Raw genomic sequence first — 18,385 nt, 5'->3', positions numbered from 1 at the left:
ACTAGAGGGATCATTCATGGCTGAAAATAAAAGTTAGAGAGAGAAGAGAACTGAGCACAAATCTTAATTGATACATTACCTTCACCCCCCCTCTCTTAACCAAGAATCAAAGATTTGACATCTAAAAAGTAAACATTTATTTTTACTAGAAAATATAAATGGCTGATTTACCTGAGAAAAATAGAAGGGACCGAAAGGGTCGTGCTAATCAGAAAAGAATTTTGAATTTTGTCAAAACTAGGAAATTATTTATTTGATCAGATTTTCAAGGTTTTTATAGCCAAAATAGATAAATTTTGCAGAAAGCGTAAAAGACAGCTATTTGACACTTAGATGGGGAGCAAGCTCTGAACACCTATCCAAGGGCAATAACTGGTGGGAGGGCATAGACTTAAGCCTCTAAATCTAGTCGTTTGCATAAAAAAATTTATTAGATAGAAATCTGATGGGGGAGGGAAAAAGTGTCTGTGGCTTTGTTGCCCTCACCTGTCTTGTACCTATAGTTAGTTTGTAGTCGTAGTAGCTGAAAGAAACTAACCAAACAGGATTAACTAATATCAACAAAAAAGAAATGGATTAAATTTGTCGATGTTACCGATCATTAGACTGGTAAAAATAATGTCATTTTACGACTCTCTGTCAATTGAAGGGATTATGTTGTCAAGAAAAGGAAATCCTGCTTTTTTCCTGAGAAATAGTAAGCTTCAGATGCCTCTTCACTGGAATTTTCAGGTGATCATTGCATTTTAATTTCCCCCAAGTAAAATAATACAATGTTAGAGCTGAACCTGTTGTGGTTATTCCTGACTAAAAAATTAACACTGTTTGGTTGTGATTTATTCTTAAAAAGGAAAGATATATTGCTAAAGTCCCAGGCAGACAACAAGAGGGTGAGGCTCAAACCAATTGTTTCATAGAGTCATGTTTGTAAAAGCACTGAAAGGCCCTCAATTCTTCCTCAACACGTCTTTTTAGAATACGCAATGCTGATTCAATACAGCTCCATATTGAAAAATTGGTCCTAGCGCTTTTCAATAAGTCGCTCAAGTCTTTTGGAATATCCTCTAGTACATACACCAGATTCAACATTGAGCGCATTATTAAATTAAATTACTTAGATGTATTTAGAAGATAATCCTGTCATATCACATCTTCTAGGTGACAATGAGGTTAATTTCAAGCTCTGAAGCCGTTATTTCAAATCACTTTTCTTAGAGGATTCTTATTTGCTTGGTGGCGCCAATTTTACCAATTATTTGGTCTTGGTGGCGTCTAATAAGAGGCTTCTTATTTGAAAATTTCATTATTCAAATGAAATTTGAATAATTTCAATAAGTTAGTGACGTTTTTTAAATTGAGAAGATATCAGGCCAAGAACTTTTTTCGTCTTTCTCACCAGAAATTTCTATACTTTGGTGAAAATCGTTAAATTTCAACTAACTATCTACAAGGACACTATAGTTTTTGTCGATGTCTTACTCAGAGAAAGAAGATTATTTTATAGGGCAGAAACTAACTAGTTCCGCTTTTGTTTTTACTTCATAACAGGGGCTTATATTGTTTAGTGTTAAACTCGAAGCTACAAGTATTTTCCCAGCACTGAGATTTCTTCATTGACTTTTATAATCCAGCAAACTCTTGGAAATTTGTTGCACTTCGTGCTAGATTAATGTTATCTTTGTGAAAAGTCGTCTTCTGTTAACCTTAATGACCACCCTTTCTGGTCATTAACCTTCTATGTGCAGCATTTGAGAAGTGGAGATTCAGGACATATATTCACTTTTTTTCTTTTACTCTTTCAAGTATGACATACATTTTTAATACAGTATGAGTATACAAATATATACACAAATATACAGTACAAGCAATATTGTTCCTTAACAGCTAATATTTATTTTTACTGATTCACTTTTATTTAGTTAATTATTTCCCACGTAAGCAGAGTTCTTATAAAAAATTGATACTTTTGATACTTATAACCTTTTTTTAGAATCAAGCCAAAGTGGCATTCAATGAGGGATAGCCTAAACAATCTATTTAAAAAACAATTTTAATAGGCATGTTTTTTTAATCTTTTAATTAAGACAAAAATCGTCATACTATGCACGGAAGCTATCCATACCATCTAATAAAAAGAATTATTTTACTTCAATCATCGTTACTATATACAAATGACATAAAGAACACATACTAACCTGTTCAAGAATCATTCTAGCCATAGTTAAATCCACCGGATGGTCATTGCGGGTCAAAAGCTTCTCAAGATTGGGATATTTTGTAAGATTCGATTTGGCCGATGAAGCTCCAGTTGATGTGGTTGAGTCGTTGAATGCCTTTGTGCTGTTGCTATTGTAAGAATGTCTTATTTTACCAGAATGACCTGCACCTACTGTAGGCTTAGGTAAAGAGTGAGCCTGTAATATCATTATAGTTAATGATATATGCTTACTAGCTTTCATATTTTAAAATGTAAAATTCAATGCAAACAATCAAATTCTAATTATTCGCAAGAAGAAAAATACACACTCTATAATAGATTTTCCCCGAGTTATTGGGTGGAAACTGCCTTAAATGACACCAGTCTCTGTCATAAAAGACACGTTTAAGAGCACTTTGCTTCGAATCTTTCCATTTCAATTAGTACCGATGTCAGATATTTAAGGGGTTTTTAATTTCTTTTGAGCCATATTAAAGTTTCCAAGTTTCCTGTCTTGCCAATTTCTCTTGCTCTTTGTACAGGTCATAGATTTGTAAGAAGATAGGGCGAATCTCCAGCGTTAGAAAATTTATGAATGTTAGAAAGTTTACGAAAAACACTTGCCTAAGTGTGTTTTCAAGATGTCTGGAAACTTTTGGGGGGAAATTGTTTTGTAATAGACACTGGGCACCCAACGGATAATAAGAAAGGGAGCATGTACCCGCCCTGAGTCTTTAATAGTACATTTTTCTTCAAACGGTGGTGAAAAAAGTTACTATTAAGCAAAGACGCTACTCGCTTAATTTCAAAACATTATACAATACATAATAAACAATAGACACACATTGGATAAAAACATAAAAATAAGTACTGACTCTTGGTTTTTTACTAAAATTGTAAGTGATGAGTTGCTGTAGACAATAATAGTGTAGTGTAAACAACACTAGTTGACTACTTCAACACTAGTTTCAAGTGGGATATGGCGAATTTCATATAAGCTCGTTTAAAATGCCAGCTTCACCGCTAAAATTAAAGTGCCTGTTCTCGTTTCACTTCCCTCAACTCCCGCGCCCAACAAACAAGACTAAATTTCGCAGGTAAACAACGCGCTATCCAACAGCCCCTTGCTTCACGTCAGTCTGGTGTATTTAATTTGAAAATGATGTCGTAAAAAGACAAAAAGTACACCTTATGAATCACCATTATCGAAAACTTATATAGGGCCCCTCTTTGAACGAGAAGAAAAATCACTTTTTTGCAAGGGAAGTACTGTTATGTCTTCTTTTTTTCTACTGTTTTTTTCTTTCTTTTCTTCGTAACTATCGGGCAGTAGAACATCAGGAAACCATTGAAAACTGTTTAAGGGCTCATTCAAAAACTAATGTTTGTATCTTATTGTTTTCATAAATTGACTCAGTAAAGCAGTCATAAAGTGCCATATGGCACGCTAAAAGCCAAGCTTGGTTAAAAATTTTGGAATAAAAAAACCGGACTCATGGACACTATGGAGAGCTAATTATGGCTGATTTATAAGCTTTTTCCTCTTAATCGTTTTTACAAATTCGATTTAATATGGGAATCGTAGAGTACCATCTGGCCCTCAAAAATTGTGCTTTGAGATGTTTTCCCGTTTTTTTAAAATGAAAAGAACGAAAGCGGGTATTCTCCAATGAAAAAAAGCACAAAAATACCCCCTGGAAAATTACCCTCCACTCTTCGCCCTGGAAATTTTCCCCACATCCAAAATGATGATACGTTCTATTTAATTTAGAAGTGTTAGTTTTAATGTTTAACGTTTAACGTTTTTGAATTAATTCATGTTTTGATTTTGGCTCACCGCACATGAATAATTAAAACGAAATTTGCATATTAATTTTTTTGTCAATTTGTTTTTTCATAATTTTCATCGGACGATTCTTATAAAGAAGGGGTGGGGGAGGAGGCCTAGGTGCCATCCAAGTTTTGGTTACTTAAAAATGCAACAAGATTTTTTTACGAACGTTTTCGTTAGTAATAAACATACGTACCTTACGAATTAACTTACGTAACGAACTTCTATATTTGTGTATGAGAGGGTTCACCCCCTCGTCAATACCTCGCTCTTAACACTAAAGCTTGAATTTTGTCCCAAATCTTTAAGAATGACCGCTGAATCACAAAGGTCATGGAATAAATAGTTGAAATTACTAAAAATATTTTAACGTAAAGAGCAAGGTACTGTGGAGGAGAATATTCCCCTTATAGACGTAATATTTTCTGTTCGTTTTAAGTTTTAATGCTGCTCATTACTTCCAGTTGGAAAAGATTGTTTATTTTCTCATGATTTTTTTTTAATAATGCTAGAAAATCCTGCGCCCCATTGATGGAAATTCTCTTCCCTCATGATAAATTCCACCATGGAAAGATTCTCCCACGTAACCTCCTCCCCCGGAACCACCCCAACGCAAAAAACTCCCCCTGAAAATGTATGCACACTTCATAATATCCATTACTATATGTAAATAGTGGTCAAAGTTTGTAACTTGCAGCCCCTCCCCTGGGGACTGTGGAGGATTAAATCGTTCCCAAAGACATGGTTATTAGGTTTTTGACTAGGCTGAATAGAATGGACATCTGAAAATTTTGAGCCGGTAGCTTTGGGAAAACATGTGCGTGGGAGGGGGCCTAGGTGCCCCCCAATTTTTTGGGCACTTAAAAAGAGCACTAGAACTTCTAATTTCCGTTAGAATGAACCCTCTCGTAACATTCTAGGACCACTAGGTTGAAACGATCACCCCTGGGAAAAAAACAAGAAAAAAAAAAACAAACAAATGAACACGCATCAGTGATCTGTCTTCCGACAAAAAATACAAAATTCCACTTCTTTGTAGATAGATGGTTGAAATTTCTACAGTAGGTTGTCTGATATGTTAAACCTGATGGTGTGATTCAACATCTTTAAGATTCTATGACTTTTAGGGGGTGTTTCCCCCTATTTTCTAAAATAAGGCAAATTTTCTCGGGCTCGTAACTTTTGATGGGTAGGACTAAACTTGATGAAATATATATTTAAAATCAGTATGAAAACGCAATTCTTTTGATGTAACTATTGTTATCAAAATTCCGTTATTTAGAGTTTCGGTTACTATTGAACCGGGTCGCTCCTTACTACGGTTCGTTACCACGAACTGTTTGATTGAACTGCAATTATTACATTGAACTAAGGACGAAAAATCGACGTTTGTGGATCTTCTTATGGAGGAATTTTTCGTGGCGGTAAGGAACTTTTCATAGAGAGGGAGCCAGATTTCCTGCAATATTCAAAAGGGTAAGAGATTTAAATTTTAAAAAACGAATTTTTTCAACTGAAAGTGGAGCAAGATTAAAACTTAAAATAGAGCAAAAACTATTACGTACATGAGGGGTCTAAAAGAGAGTGACCAAACCATCATAGTTGTCTATAACAACCCAGTCACAGTGTTCTGTGGAAATTTGTACAGCCCCTTACTCCTGCCTCGATAGCTGAGTTTGGTATAGACCGTTTTTTTTCAGATAATGATATCGATGTCCATGGTGGCCTGTAGATTGCAAGTTTAGTGGGGCCGTGAAATTGCAGCTGCGGAGTGCGACTTTTGACGCTCTTATTAGGTAAAATTACAATTTTTTTATTCAGAGTAAAATGTTCATAGCGTCTTTGGTAGATGCTTTGAATGTCTTTAATGAACATTATTTAACAGACAGTATATCAAAGCTATTAATAATAGACTTCCAAAGAGGTGGGAGAAGAGCAAGGGAAAGTTTTTCGTGCTTGATTAACAGATGGAAAATTGAGAAAAAAAAATATTAGAATACTGAAAAATTTTGAAAAATAACCTGTTCTTTTCCATTTCTATTAAGAGAACGACCGGTTGGATATGGTAGGTAATGAGGTAAGGCTTGTCTAGCCCATGGATCAGAGGAACAGGGTGGTAGAGGAACCTAAGAAAATAATGAAAAAGAGTGAAATTGAAATAAATTGAAATAGAAAAAAAGAAAAAGAATATAAAAGAATATTAAAAAACACTCGTGTAATTATTCACGCACCTGCAGTGTATTCCACATGCTTCATGCTTTTATGACACCTTTTTACAAATATAGGCAATTACACTGATAATCAGATACTGAAACCTTGACCAAGAAAATAGAATTTTAATTTGACAACAAAACCGAAATAACTACTTTTCACAAGACTTTCTACGCTAGAATTGGACGTACAACGGTAACATTTCCTAGCCCACGTAATTAAGGTAACAGTTTATTTTCTCTTTTATGCTCCTGTGTTTCGATATTTACCTCTTTAAGGTGCTTAACAATATTTTCTTACACAATTTTTTTAGATCTAAATTTTAAATATGGTTTGAGCACGAATCATGTCCTTCTCGTACCTATCTATCTCATCCACAGACAGAGGGTGTTTATCATCAAACAGTTCGTGGTAACGAACTGTAGTAAGGAGCGACCCGGCTCAATAGTAAACGAAACTCTAAAAGAGAGAATTTTGATGCTAAAAGATACATCAAAAGAAATGGATTTTCATGCTGATTTTAAATATATAAGTTTCATCAAATTTAGTCTTTGTCATCAAAAGTTACGAGCCTGAGAAAATCTAACTTATTTTGGAAAATAGGGGGAACACCCCCTAAAAGTCATCAAATCTTAACCAAAATCACACCATCGCATTCAGCATATCAGAGAACCCTATAGCAAAAATTTCAAGCTCCTATATACAAAAATGTGGAATTTCATATTTTTTCCAGAAGACAGATCACGGGTGCGTGTTTATTTGTTGTTTTTTTTCTTTTTCCCAGGGTTCATCGTATCAACCAAGTGATCCTAGAATATCGCAAGAGGGCTCATTCTAATGGCAATGAAAAGTTCTAGTGCCCTTTTTAAGTGACCAAAAAAATTGAAGGGCACTTAGGCCCCCTCCCACGCTCATTTTTTCCCAAAGTCAACGGATCAAAATTTTGAGATAGCCATTTTGTTCCGCATAGTCGAAAACCATCATAACTATGTCTTTGGGGATGAATTACTCCCCCACAGTCCCTGGGGGAGGGGCTACAAATTACAAACTTTGACCAGTGTTTACATACAGGAATGGTTATTGGGAAGTGTTCATACGTTTTCAGGGGGATTCTTTTGGTTTTGGGGGTTGGGTTGAGGGGAGGGGGCTATGTGGGAGGATCTTTTCTCGGAGGAATATATCATGGGGGAAGAGAAACTCAATGAAAAGGGCGCAGGATTTTCTAGCATTACTGTAAAAAAAACAATGAAAAAATAAACATGAAAAAGTTTTTTCAATTGAAAGTAAGGAGTAGCATTAAAACTTAGAACGAACAGAGATTATTAAGCATATGAGGGGTTCTAAAAATACTTTAGCATAAAGAGCGAGGTATTTAGGAGGAGATAAATACATTGCTCTTTATGCTAAAGTATTTTTAGTAATTCCAACTACTTATTCTACGGCCTTTCTGATTCAGGGATCATTCTTAAACAATTGGGACAAAATTTAAGATTTAGTATAAAGAGCGAGGTATTAAAGAGGGGACAAACCCCCTCATATACATAATAAAAATATATGAATATAAAAGTTTGTTATGTAAGTTAATTCTTAAGCTATTTATATTTTTTACTAATAAAATAGTTCGTTAAAAATTAAAAGTTCTAGCTGCCTTTATAAGTAACCGAAAAATTGGAGGGCAACTACGCCTCCTTTCCCACCCCTTATTTCTCAAAACGGTCTGATCAAAATTAAGAGAAAGCCATTTAGCCAAAAACAGAATTAGTACGTAAATTTTATTTTAATAATTTATGTGCGGAGAGCAAAAATCAAACATGCATTAATTCAAAAACGTTCAGAAATAAAATATAAAAAAAACTAGTTTTTTTACTGAAAGTAAGGAGCGACATTAAAACTTATGTCGCAGTAAGGAGCGAAATTAAGTTAGTAAGTTAGTAAGTAAGTTAGTAAGGAGCGACATTAAAGCATTAAAACCTACTCCGTATATGAAATGGGTTTCCCCCTCCGCAATCCCTCACTCTTTACGCTAAAGTTTGACTGTTTGACACAATTCTAATTTTTAAAACAATTAAAAACTTTAGCGTAAAGAGCGAGGGATTGCGGGGGGGGAAACCCATTTCATATACGGAGTAATGTCTGTTCGTTTTAAGTTTTAATGTCGCTCCTTACTTTCAGTAAAAAAAATAACTATTTTTTTTTATTTTATAAAACAAAGGAATGAACAATTTGGTCAATCAGCTAAACAGTTATTAAAAAGGAGCTTTTGCAGACAATGTTTAGTTTCAGTGTGGCATTCACTTCAAAGGGTTATTTTCTGTACCCTTGGTGGCAAACAGTTTCCTTTATTAGTTTAGTCGCTTACATCAGGCTGCCTCATTTGTTCCCAAAAACAATTACAGTCATTAATTATGGATTACAATTTACATTAGTTGTGTATGTAATTTGTACGCTACGTTGAAAAAGGTAGTCGAAATTTCTCATCACAGGTGGTTTTATCTATTCTTCGGGGTATTTGAGTTTTCGCTAAAAACGAGCCTCTAGTACCTGGGTCAGTTCTCTCTTTCATCTAAAATTGAACCTGTAGTCTAAAATATACTAATTTACGGGCCCAATTGAGACTTAAGTCAGAAAAGCAGTTTGGTAATACGGACTCCTTAGGAAAATAGACAAATAAAATAGATGGCGGTTCCCTCGTCGTATAATAGAAGTTGAATCAATGTAAATTTTGGATCAGCGAGGGGATGAGAAGTTGGTAAGGCAACTTGCAAACAAAGGTACCCTCCCAAAAAAAGAAAAGAAGTGCATCTACCTGTGTGTAATAAAGTAGTTTGATTATTACTAATTTTATAACTTAATTTAATAAGCTAGCAGTTTTGTAATTCTGATGGTTTACAAAAATAAAATACTTTAATGCATGATTCAGTAGGGTTTCCATGTATATAATATAGTGGTTAGGTTATACCCTAATTATTATTACGATTGTACCTCCCTGCGCAATTGGAAAAGGTTGGGTTTTCAATCGTATATTTTTGTGATCTAGGATCAAATCATCTACTTAATTACCTATTAAACCTAGTTTAGTAAACCAGTAGTTTTGTAATTCTAATTTTCTCAAATGTTTCGAACAAAATGGTTATTATACAATTGTATATCTACAAAAATAAGCTATTTTCCTTGTTTCAAGATTTTATCCATTCCGATAACTCTATCGGAATGTCCTCAAATTTTCGAACAAAATGCCCACTGTACAGTTGTATATCTATAAAATAGAAGCTATTTTCCTAGTTTAATAGTTTTATGTTATCATAGTTGCCAAATGTATAAAAAAGAAGCTATTTTTCTAGTTCCATAGTTCAAATTTTGATAACAAAATGGTCATTGTACAGTTGTATGTCTGTAAAAAAAAGAAGCTATTTTCCTATTTTCATAGTTTTCTACTTTCCAATAACACTATAGAAATGTTCTCAAATTTTTATAACAAAATGGTTATTATATAAAAAAATAAGCTATTTTCCTAGTTTCATAGTTTCATACCTTCTGACAACTCAAGCTGAATGTTCTCAAATTTTTAGAACAAAATGACCACTGTACAGTTGTATATCTATAAAAAAAAGAAGCTATTTTCCTAGTTTCATACTTTCCGATATCTCTAGCGGAATGTACTCAAATTTTAAGAACAAAATGACCACTATACAGTTGTACATCTATAAAAAAAGAAGCTATTTTCATAGTTTCATAGTTATATACATTCCGATATTCTATCGGAATGTTCTCAAATTTTGAGAACAAAATGGTCACTGTAGAACACATATTAGAACAAATGGTCACTGTACAGCTGTATATCTATAAAAAAGAATCTATTTTCCTAGTTTCATAGTTTTACACATTCCGATAACTCTATTGAAATGTTCTCAAATTTTTAGAACAAAACGGTAACTGTACAGTTGTGTCTACAAAAAAGAAGCTATTTTTCTAGTTTCATAGTTTTATACATTCTGATAACTCTATGGGAATTTTCTCAAATTTTGAGAACAAAATGGTCACTATAGAGTTGTATATCTATAAAAAAAGAACCTGTTTTTCTAGCTTCATAGCTCAAATTTTGATAACAAAAGGGTCATTGTACAGTTGTATATTTATAAAAAAAAATAACCTATTTTTCTAGTTTTCTAGTTTTCTGATAACTAGAAATTATTATTCTGATATCTCTATCGAAATGCTCTCAAAATATTCGAACAAAATGGTCACTTTACAGTTGTATATCTACAAAAAAAAGCTATTTTCCTAGGTTCATAGTTTCATACATTCTGATATTTCTATCGGAATGTTCTCAAATTTTTATAACAAAATGACCCCATTACAGTTGTATATCTATAAAAGAAAGCTATTTTCGTAGTTTCATAGTTTTATACATTCCGATAACTCTATGGCAATGTTTTCAAATTTTGAGAACAAAATGGTCACTCTACAGTTGTATATCTATAAAAAAGAAGCTATTTTTTTATAAAAAAAAGCTATTTTCCTAGTCTCATAGTTTTATACATTCCGATAACTCTATCGGAGTGTTGTCAAATGTTGAGAACAAAATGACCACTGTAAAATTGTATATCTATAAAGAAGAAGCTATTTTCCTAGTTTCATAGTTTTATACATTCCGATAACTCTATGGGAATATTCTCAAATTTTTAGAACAAAATGGCCACTATACAGTTGTATATCTATAAAAAAGAAGCTATTTTTCTATAAAAAGAAGCTATTTTCCTAGTTTCATAGTTTTATACATTCCGATAACTCTATCGGAATGTTCTCAAATTTTGAGAACCAAATGACCACTGTATAAAAAGAAGCTATTTTCTTAGTTTCATAGTTTTATACATTCAAATAACTCTATCGGAATGCTGTCAAATTTTGAGAACAAAATGACTCTATTGAAATGTTCTTAAATTTTAAGAACAAAATGGTCACTGTACAGTTGTATATCTACAAAAAATAAGCTATTTTCCTAATTTCATAGTTTTATACATTCCGATAACTCTATCGGAATGTTCTAAAATTTTGAGAACAAAATGACCACTGTGCAGTTGTATATTTATAGAAAAGAAGCTTTTCTTATTGTCATAGTTTTATACATTCCGATAACTCTTTGGGAATGTTCTCAAATTTTTAGAACAAAATGGCCACTATACAGTTGTATATCTATAAAGAAGAAGCTATTTTTCTATAAAAAAAGAAGCTATTTTCCTAGTTTCATAGTTTTATACATTCCGATAACTCTATCGGAATGTTTTCAAATGTTGAGAACAAAATGACCACTGTACAGTTGTATATCTATTAAAAAAAGAAGCTATTTTCCTAGTTTCATAGTTTTATACATTCCGATAACTCTTTGGGAATGTTCTCAAATTTTTAGAACAAAATGGCCACTATACAGTTGTATATCTATAAAGAAGAAGCTATTTTTCTATAAAAAAAGAAGCTATTTTCCTAGTTTCATAGTTTTATACATTCCGATAACTCTATCGGAATGTTTTCAAATGTTGAGAACAAAATGACCACTGTACAGTTGTATATCTATTAAAAAAAGAAGCTATTTTCCTAGTTTCATAGTTTTATACATTCCGATAACTCTTTGGGAATGTTCTCAAATTTTTAGAACAAAATGGCCACTATACAGTTGTATATCTATAAAGAAGAAGCTATTTTTCTATAAAAAAAGAAGCTATTTTCCTAGTTTCATAGTTTTATACATTCCGATAACTCTATCGGAATGTTTTCAAATGTTGAGAACAAAATGACCACTGTACAGTTGTATATCTATTAAAAAAAGAAGCTATTTTCCTAGTTTCATAGTTTTATACATTCCGATAACTCTTTGGGAATGTTCTCAAATTTTTAGAACAAAATGGCCACTATACAGTTGTATATTTATAAAAAAGAAGCTATTTTTCTATAAAAAAAGAAGCTGTTTTCCTAGTTTCATAGTTTTATAGATTCCGATAAATCTATCGGAATGTTCTCAAATTTTGAGAACAAAATGACCACTGTATAAAAAAAGAAGCTATTTTCCTAGTTTCATAGTTTATACATTCAAATAACTCTATCGGAGCGCTTTCAAATTTTGAGAACAAAATGACCATTGTACAGTTTTATATTTATAGAAAAGAATCTTTTCCTATTTTCATAATTTTATACATTCCGATAACTCTATCGGAATGTTCTCAAATTTTGAAAACAAAATGACCTCTTTATACTCATCGAAATGTTCTCAAAGTTTTAAAACAAAATGGTTATTATATTACAAAAAAATAAGCTATTTTCCTATTATCAAAGTTTCATACATTTCGATAACTATATCGGAATGTTCTCAAATGTTGAGAACAAAATGACCACTGTACAGTTGTATATTTATAAAACAAGAAGCTATTTTCCTAGTTTCATAGTTTTATACATTCCGATATTCTATCGGAATGTTCAAAAATTTTGAGAACAAAATGATCACTGTAGAACGAAAAATAGAACGAAATGGTTACTTTTAAGTAGCATATATACAAAAAATAAGCTATTTTCCTAGTTTCATAGGTTCATACATTCTGATATTTCTATCGGACTGTTCTCAAATTTTGAAAACAAAACAACCCCATTACAGCTGTATATTTATAAAAAAGAAGCTATTTTCTAAGTTTCCTAGTTTTATACCTTCCGATAACTCTATCGGAATGTTCTCAAATTTTGAGAACAAATGAACACTGTGCAGTTGTATATTTATAAAAAAAGAAGCTATTTTCGAAGTTTCATAGTTTAATCCATTCCAATAACTCAATCGTGATTTTCTCAAATTTTAAGAACAAAATGATCACTGTACAGTAGTATATTTATAAAAAAGAGGCTATTTTCCTAGTTTCATAGTTTTATACATTCCGATAACTCTATCGGAATGTTCTAAAATTTTGAGAACAAAATGATCACTGTAGAACGAAAAATAGAACAAAATGGGCACTTTACAGTAGTATATATACAAAAAATAAGCTATTTTCCTAGTTTCATAGGTTCATACATTCTGATATTTCTATTGGACTGTTCTCAAATTTTGAAAACAAAACAACCCCATTACAGCTGTATATTTATAAAAAAGAAGCTATTTTCCTAGTTTCCTAGTTTTATACCTTCCGATAACTCTATCGGAATGTTTTCAAATGTTGAGAGCAAAATGACCACTGTACAGTTGTATATCTATTAAAAAAAGAAGCTATTTTCCTAGTTTCATAGTTTTATACATTCCGATAACTCTTTGGGAATGTTCTCAAATTTTTAGAACAAAATGGCCACTATAAAGTTGTATATCTATAAAAAATAAGCTATTTTTCTATAAAAAAAAGAAGCTGTTTTCCTAGTTTCATAGTTTTATAGATTCCGATAACTCTATCGGAATGTTCTGAAATTTTGAGAACAAATGAACACTGTGCAGTTGTATATCTATAAAAAAAGAAGCTATTTTCAAAGTTTCATAGTTTAATCCATTCCAATAACTCAATCGTGATTTTCTCAAACTTTAAGAACAAAATGATCACTGTACAGTAGTATATTCTTAAAAAAGAAGCTATTTTCCTAGTTTCATAGTTTTATACATTCCGATAACTCTATCGGAATGTATTCAAATTTTGAGAGCAAAATGACCACTGTATAGTTGTATATCTATTAAAAAAGAAGCTATTTTCCTGGTTTCATAGTTTTATACATTCCGATAACTCTCTGGGAGTGTTCTCAAATTTTAAGAACAAAATGGTCACTATTCAGTTGTATATTTAAAAAAAAGGCGCTATTTTCTAGCTTCATAGTTTAAATTTTCGTAACAAAATGGTCATTGTACAGTTGTATATCTATAAAAAAAGAACCTATTTTTCTAGTTTCCCAGTTTTATGCATTCTGATAACTCTATCGGATTGTTTTCAAATTTTGAGAACAAAATGGTCATTCTAGAGTTGCATAGCTAGAAAAAAGAAGCTATTTTCCTAGTTTTATAGTTATATACATTCTGATAACTCTATCTAAATGTTTTCAAATTTTGAGAACAAAATGGTCACTGTGGAGTTGCATATCTATAAAAAAGAAGCTATTTTTCTAGTTTCATAGTTTTCTACATTTCGATAATCTATAGAAATGTTCTCAAATTTTTATAACAAAATGGTTAATGTATCACAAAAAATAAGCTTTCTTCCTAGTTCCATAGTTTTATACATTCCGATAACTCTATCGGAATGTTCTCAAATTTTGAGAACAAAATGACTACTGTACCGTTGTATATCTATAAAAAAGAAGCTATTTTTCTAGTTTCATATTTTATACATGCCAATAACTCTATCGAAATGTACTCAAAATAATAAAACAAAATGGTCACTTTGCAGTTGTATATCTACAAAAAAAAGCTATTTTCCTACTTTCATAGTTTTATACATTCCGATAATTCTATGGAGATGTTCTCAAATTTTGAGAACAAAATGATCACTGTACAGTTGTATATCTATTAAAAAAGAAGCTATTTTTCTGGTTTAATAGTTTTATACATTCCGATAACTCTATGGGTCAAATTTTGAGAACAAAATGGTCACTATACAGTTGTATATCTATAAAAATAAGCTATTTTTCTAGCTTCATAGTTCATATATTGATAACAAAATGGTCATTGTACAGTTGTATATTTCCTAGTTTCATAATTTTATCGAAATGTTCTCAAATTTTTAGAACAAAATGGTCACTGTACAGTTGTATATCTACAAAAAAGAAGCTATTTTCCTAGTTTCATAGTTTACCGATAACTCTAAATAACTCTAAAGTTTCATAGTTTTATACATTCCGATAACTCTATCGGAATGTTGTCAAAATTTAGGAACAAAATGATTTAAAATAATTTAAGAACAAAATGAACCGATGCACAGTTGTATATCGGAATGTTCTCAAATTTTGAGGACAAAAGGACCACTGTATAGTTGTATATCTATAAAAAAAGCTATTTTCCTAGTTTCATAGTTTTATACATTTCGATAACTCTATCAGAATTTTCTCGAATTTTGAGAACAAGATAACCTCTGTACAGTTGTATATCTATAAAAAAGAAGCTAATTTCCTAGTTTCATAGTTTTATCGAAATGTTTTCAAATTTTTAGAAAAAATGGTCATTGTACAGTTCTATATCTACAAAAAAGAAGCTTTTTTTCCTAGTTTCATTGTTTTATACATTCCGATAAGTCTATCCGAATGTTCTCAAATTTAGAGAACAAAATGACCACTTTGCAGTTGTATATCTATAAAAAAGAAGCTAACCGTAGAATAAAAAGACATTCTTGTAAAATCGAAGAAGATATTTCACAATGTGAGACAACTGATAAGCCCTCAAATATTATCTATCTTCCCTATTTCCCAAAAATAACAACAAAATCAAAAAATATTTGCACAAAAAATAATCTGTGCGTAGTTTTTACTAGTAATTTTAAAATTATTAAAATATTATATTCCGGTAAAGATGAGACCCTAGTTACTCGCCTCTGAACATATTTCTTTGAACAGGGACTTAGGGGAATACTCACTAAATTATTTATACTCTAATTTAATTAAAAATCATTTAACGAAATATTTTACTAAACCGATTTACAATAGTATTGAACCAGCTACGAAAAGGCCTTTGAGACAGGCTGCTAAAACTGCAAGGTTGGCTCTGAGAAATTGCATTTAATCACTTTGTTCTCTTTAGTTTGAATGAATTTACATTCTCACTTCATTCATTTGGTCAGTGCTTGTTGAATTAAGGATACTAGGGCTGTTAAAAAAAAAAAAAGTTTTCAAAATACATTATTAGTTTTGATTCCCAAAATTTAATGTAAGTTAATTTATATATTAAACATAAAAAACTAGTTTTTTTAACTGAAAGTAAGGAGCGACATTAAAACTTAAAACGAATTGAAATTACTCCATATATGAAATGGTTTGTCCCCTCCGCAATCCCTCTCTCATTACGCTAAACCTTTTTATTGTTTTAAAAAATATAATTGTGTTAAAGAGTCAAGCTTTATCGTAAAGAGCGAGGGATTGCGGAGGGGACAACCCATTTCATATACGGAGTAATTTTTGTTCGTTTTAAGTTTTAATGTCGCTCCTTACTTTCAGTTAAAAGAAAGTTTTTTATTTAATTTCGGAACGTTTTTGAATTAATGCATTTTAGATTTTGGCTCTCAGCACATAAATTATTTAGATGAAATTTGTATATTAATTCTTTTTTTTTGGCTAAATGGCTTTCTCTTAGTTTTGATCAAACGATTTTGAGAAGTAAGGGGTGGGAAGGAGGCCTAGTTGTCCTCCTTATTTTCGGTTTACTTAAAAAGGCAATTAGAAGTTTTAATTTTTAACGAACGTTTTTATTAGTAAAATATATACGTAACTTGAGAACTAACTTACGTAACAAACTTTTGTATTCTTACATTTTTATTATGTATACGAGGGAATTTGTACCCTCGTTAATACATCACTCTTTACACTAAATCGTTAGTTTTATCCCAATTCTTTAAGAATGACCCCTGAATCAGAAAGGCTGTTGAATAAATAGTTGAAATTACTAAAAATACTTTAGCATAAAGAGCGACGTATTTATCTCCTCCTAAATACCTCGCTCTTTATGCTAAAGTATTTTTAGAACCCCTCATATGCGTAATAATCACTGTTCGTTTTAAGTTTCAATGCTACTCCTTAGTTTCAATTGAAAAAAAAAACGTTGTTCAATTTCATTTCTCAAACGGCTTCGCAGATTTTCAAGTCCGTTTTGAGCATTGTCCACAACGGAGGCAAAAGAAGCCCGATACAAGTTTAACTTTTTAGTAAATATCCGGAAAAGTGATAACTACGCTGAATGAATTTGCTACTCCTTTGATTTTTTTCTTCACAGCTTCATCAAAATTTTCTTGGTATGGTTCAAGCTGAGATTCTTGAGCCGTTAATACCTCATGCGTGCCGTAACAGAAAACAACGTAGTGTGATCTGTTTTTCTTTTGAACACTATCCACAATTCGAACCGGCCATTTTGGATATCCTTTGAATTTTGCAAACACTAGTCCTATAAATTTGAAACCTCCAGGCATATCAGAAAATTAGAAAAATGTTACCTTTTAATTGTATTTCTTAATTATAGACGTACCAGCCTTCGTCTGCTTCTCATTAAAATTATCCAGAAAAAGTGTCCAAAACAGATTTAATTTCTTTCGTCGCTGATTAATTATATCAAGTACTTTTACAAAACGTATCAAATCAATCTGTTGCGTAACACTGAAATCACTATTCAATATATAATCATTTTCAACACTGGTCTTAACTGGACGAAGTCTGACAGAAAACTGAACGAAGTCTGACTGAGTACTGGATGCATACTGAATGAATGAATGAATACTTTCATTTATAAATAATTTTATTCACCCTGATCATTTTCGCCATAGTCAAGATAAGAAATAAGGAAAAAGGAGCCTGCAGTGAGAAATTAATTAAAGCATGTTTTGATCTTGGCTCTCCGGAAATAAAAAATTAAAACGAAATTTGCATATAAATTTTTTTGGGCTAAATGGCTTTTTCATAGTTTTAATCGGTAGATATTGGGAAAAAAGGAGCAAGGGAGGAGGCCTAGTTGCCCTACAATTTTTTTTTTTTACTTAAAAAGGCAACTATAACTTATAATTTTTTACGAACGTTTTCATAAGTAAAAAATATATGTAACTTACGATTTACATTACGTAACGAACTTCTATATTTGTACGTTTTTATTGCGTATATGAGGGGGCTCACCCCTTGTCGATACCTCGCTCTTTAAACTAAATTGCAAGTTTTATCCCAATTCTTTGAGAATGACCCCTGAATCACAAAGGCCGTAGAATCAATAGTTGAAATTACAAAAAATACTTCATTGTAAAGAGCGAGGCATTACGAGGAAGTAAACCCCTGATATGCGCAATAATTTCTGCTCGTTTTAAGTTTTAATGCTGCTTCCTACTTACAGTAGAAAAAACTTCACTTATTTATTTTTCATTGTCATTCTAAGTGTTAAGATAATCCAAAAAGCCCCGAAGTTCAGCTTCTCCATAATTCCAAAGTGAAACTACGTCATCCATATGACAACC

General features: G+C 31.7%; 2 protein-coding genes across 2 annotated transcripts in view; both read right to left on the bottom strand.

Moving 5' to 3' along the window:
• The window catches only part of LOC136034702 (uncharacterized), a 177,890-nt gene extending 160,282 nt beyond the window's left edge, over nt 1-17,608 (bottom strand). The window contains exon 1 of the mRNA XM_065716037.1: nt 17,384-17,608. The gene's annotated coding sequence lies outside the window, so the exon portion shown is untranslated. The remainder of the gene's footprint in view (nt 1-17,383) is intronic.
• On the bottom strand, nt 107-17,359 carry LOC136034283 (hepatoma-derived growth factor-related protein 2-like). Its single transcript, XM_065715423.1, has 4 exons — nt 17,126-17,359; nt 6,050-6,154; nt 2,196-2,414; nt 107-121 (listed from the first exon to the last, which is right to left on the bottom strand). The coding sequence occupies exons 1-4, from the start codon at nt 17,357-17,359 to the stop codon at nt 107-109; spliced, it is 573 nt and encodes a 190-aa protein (XP_065571495.1).
• Nucleotides 17,609-18,385: the final 777 nt, after the last annotated feature.

The sequence above is a fragment of the Artemia franciscana genome, chromosome 13 (genome assembly GCF_032884065.1).
Source record: "Artemia franciscana chromosome 13, ASM3288406v1, whole genome shotgun sequence".
Taxonomy (NCBI): Eukaryota; Metazoa; Arthropoda; class Branchiopoda; order Anostraca; family Artemiidae; genus Artemia; species Artemia franciscana.
Note: the sequence above shows the minus strand (reverse complement) of the source record. Positions and strands in the feature narration are given on the sequence as shown.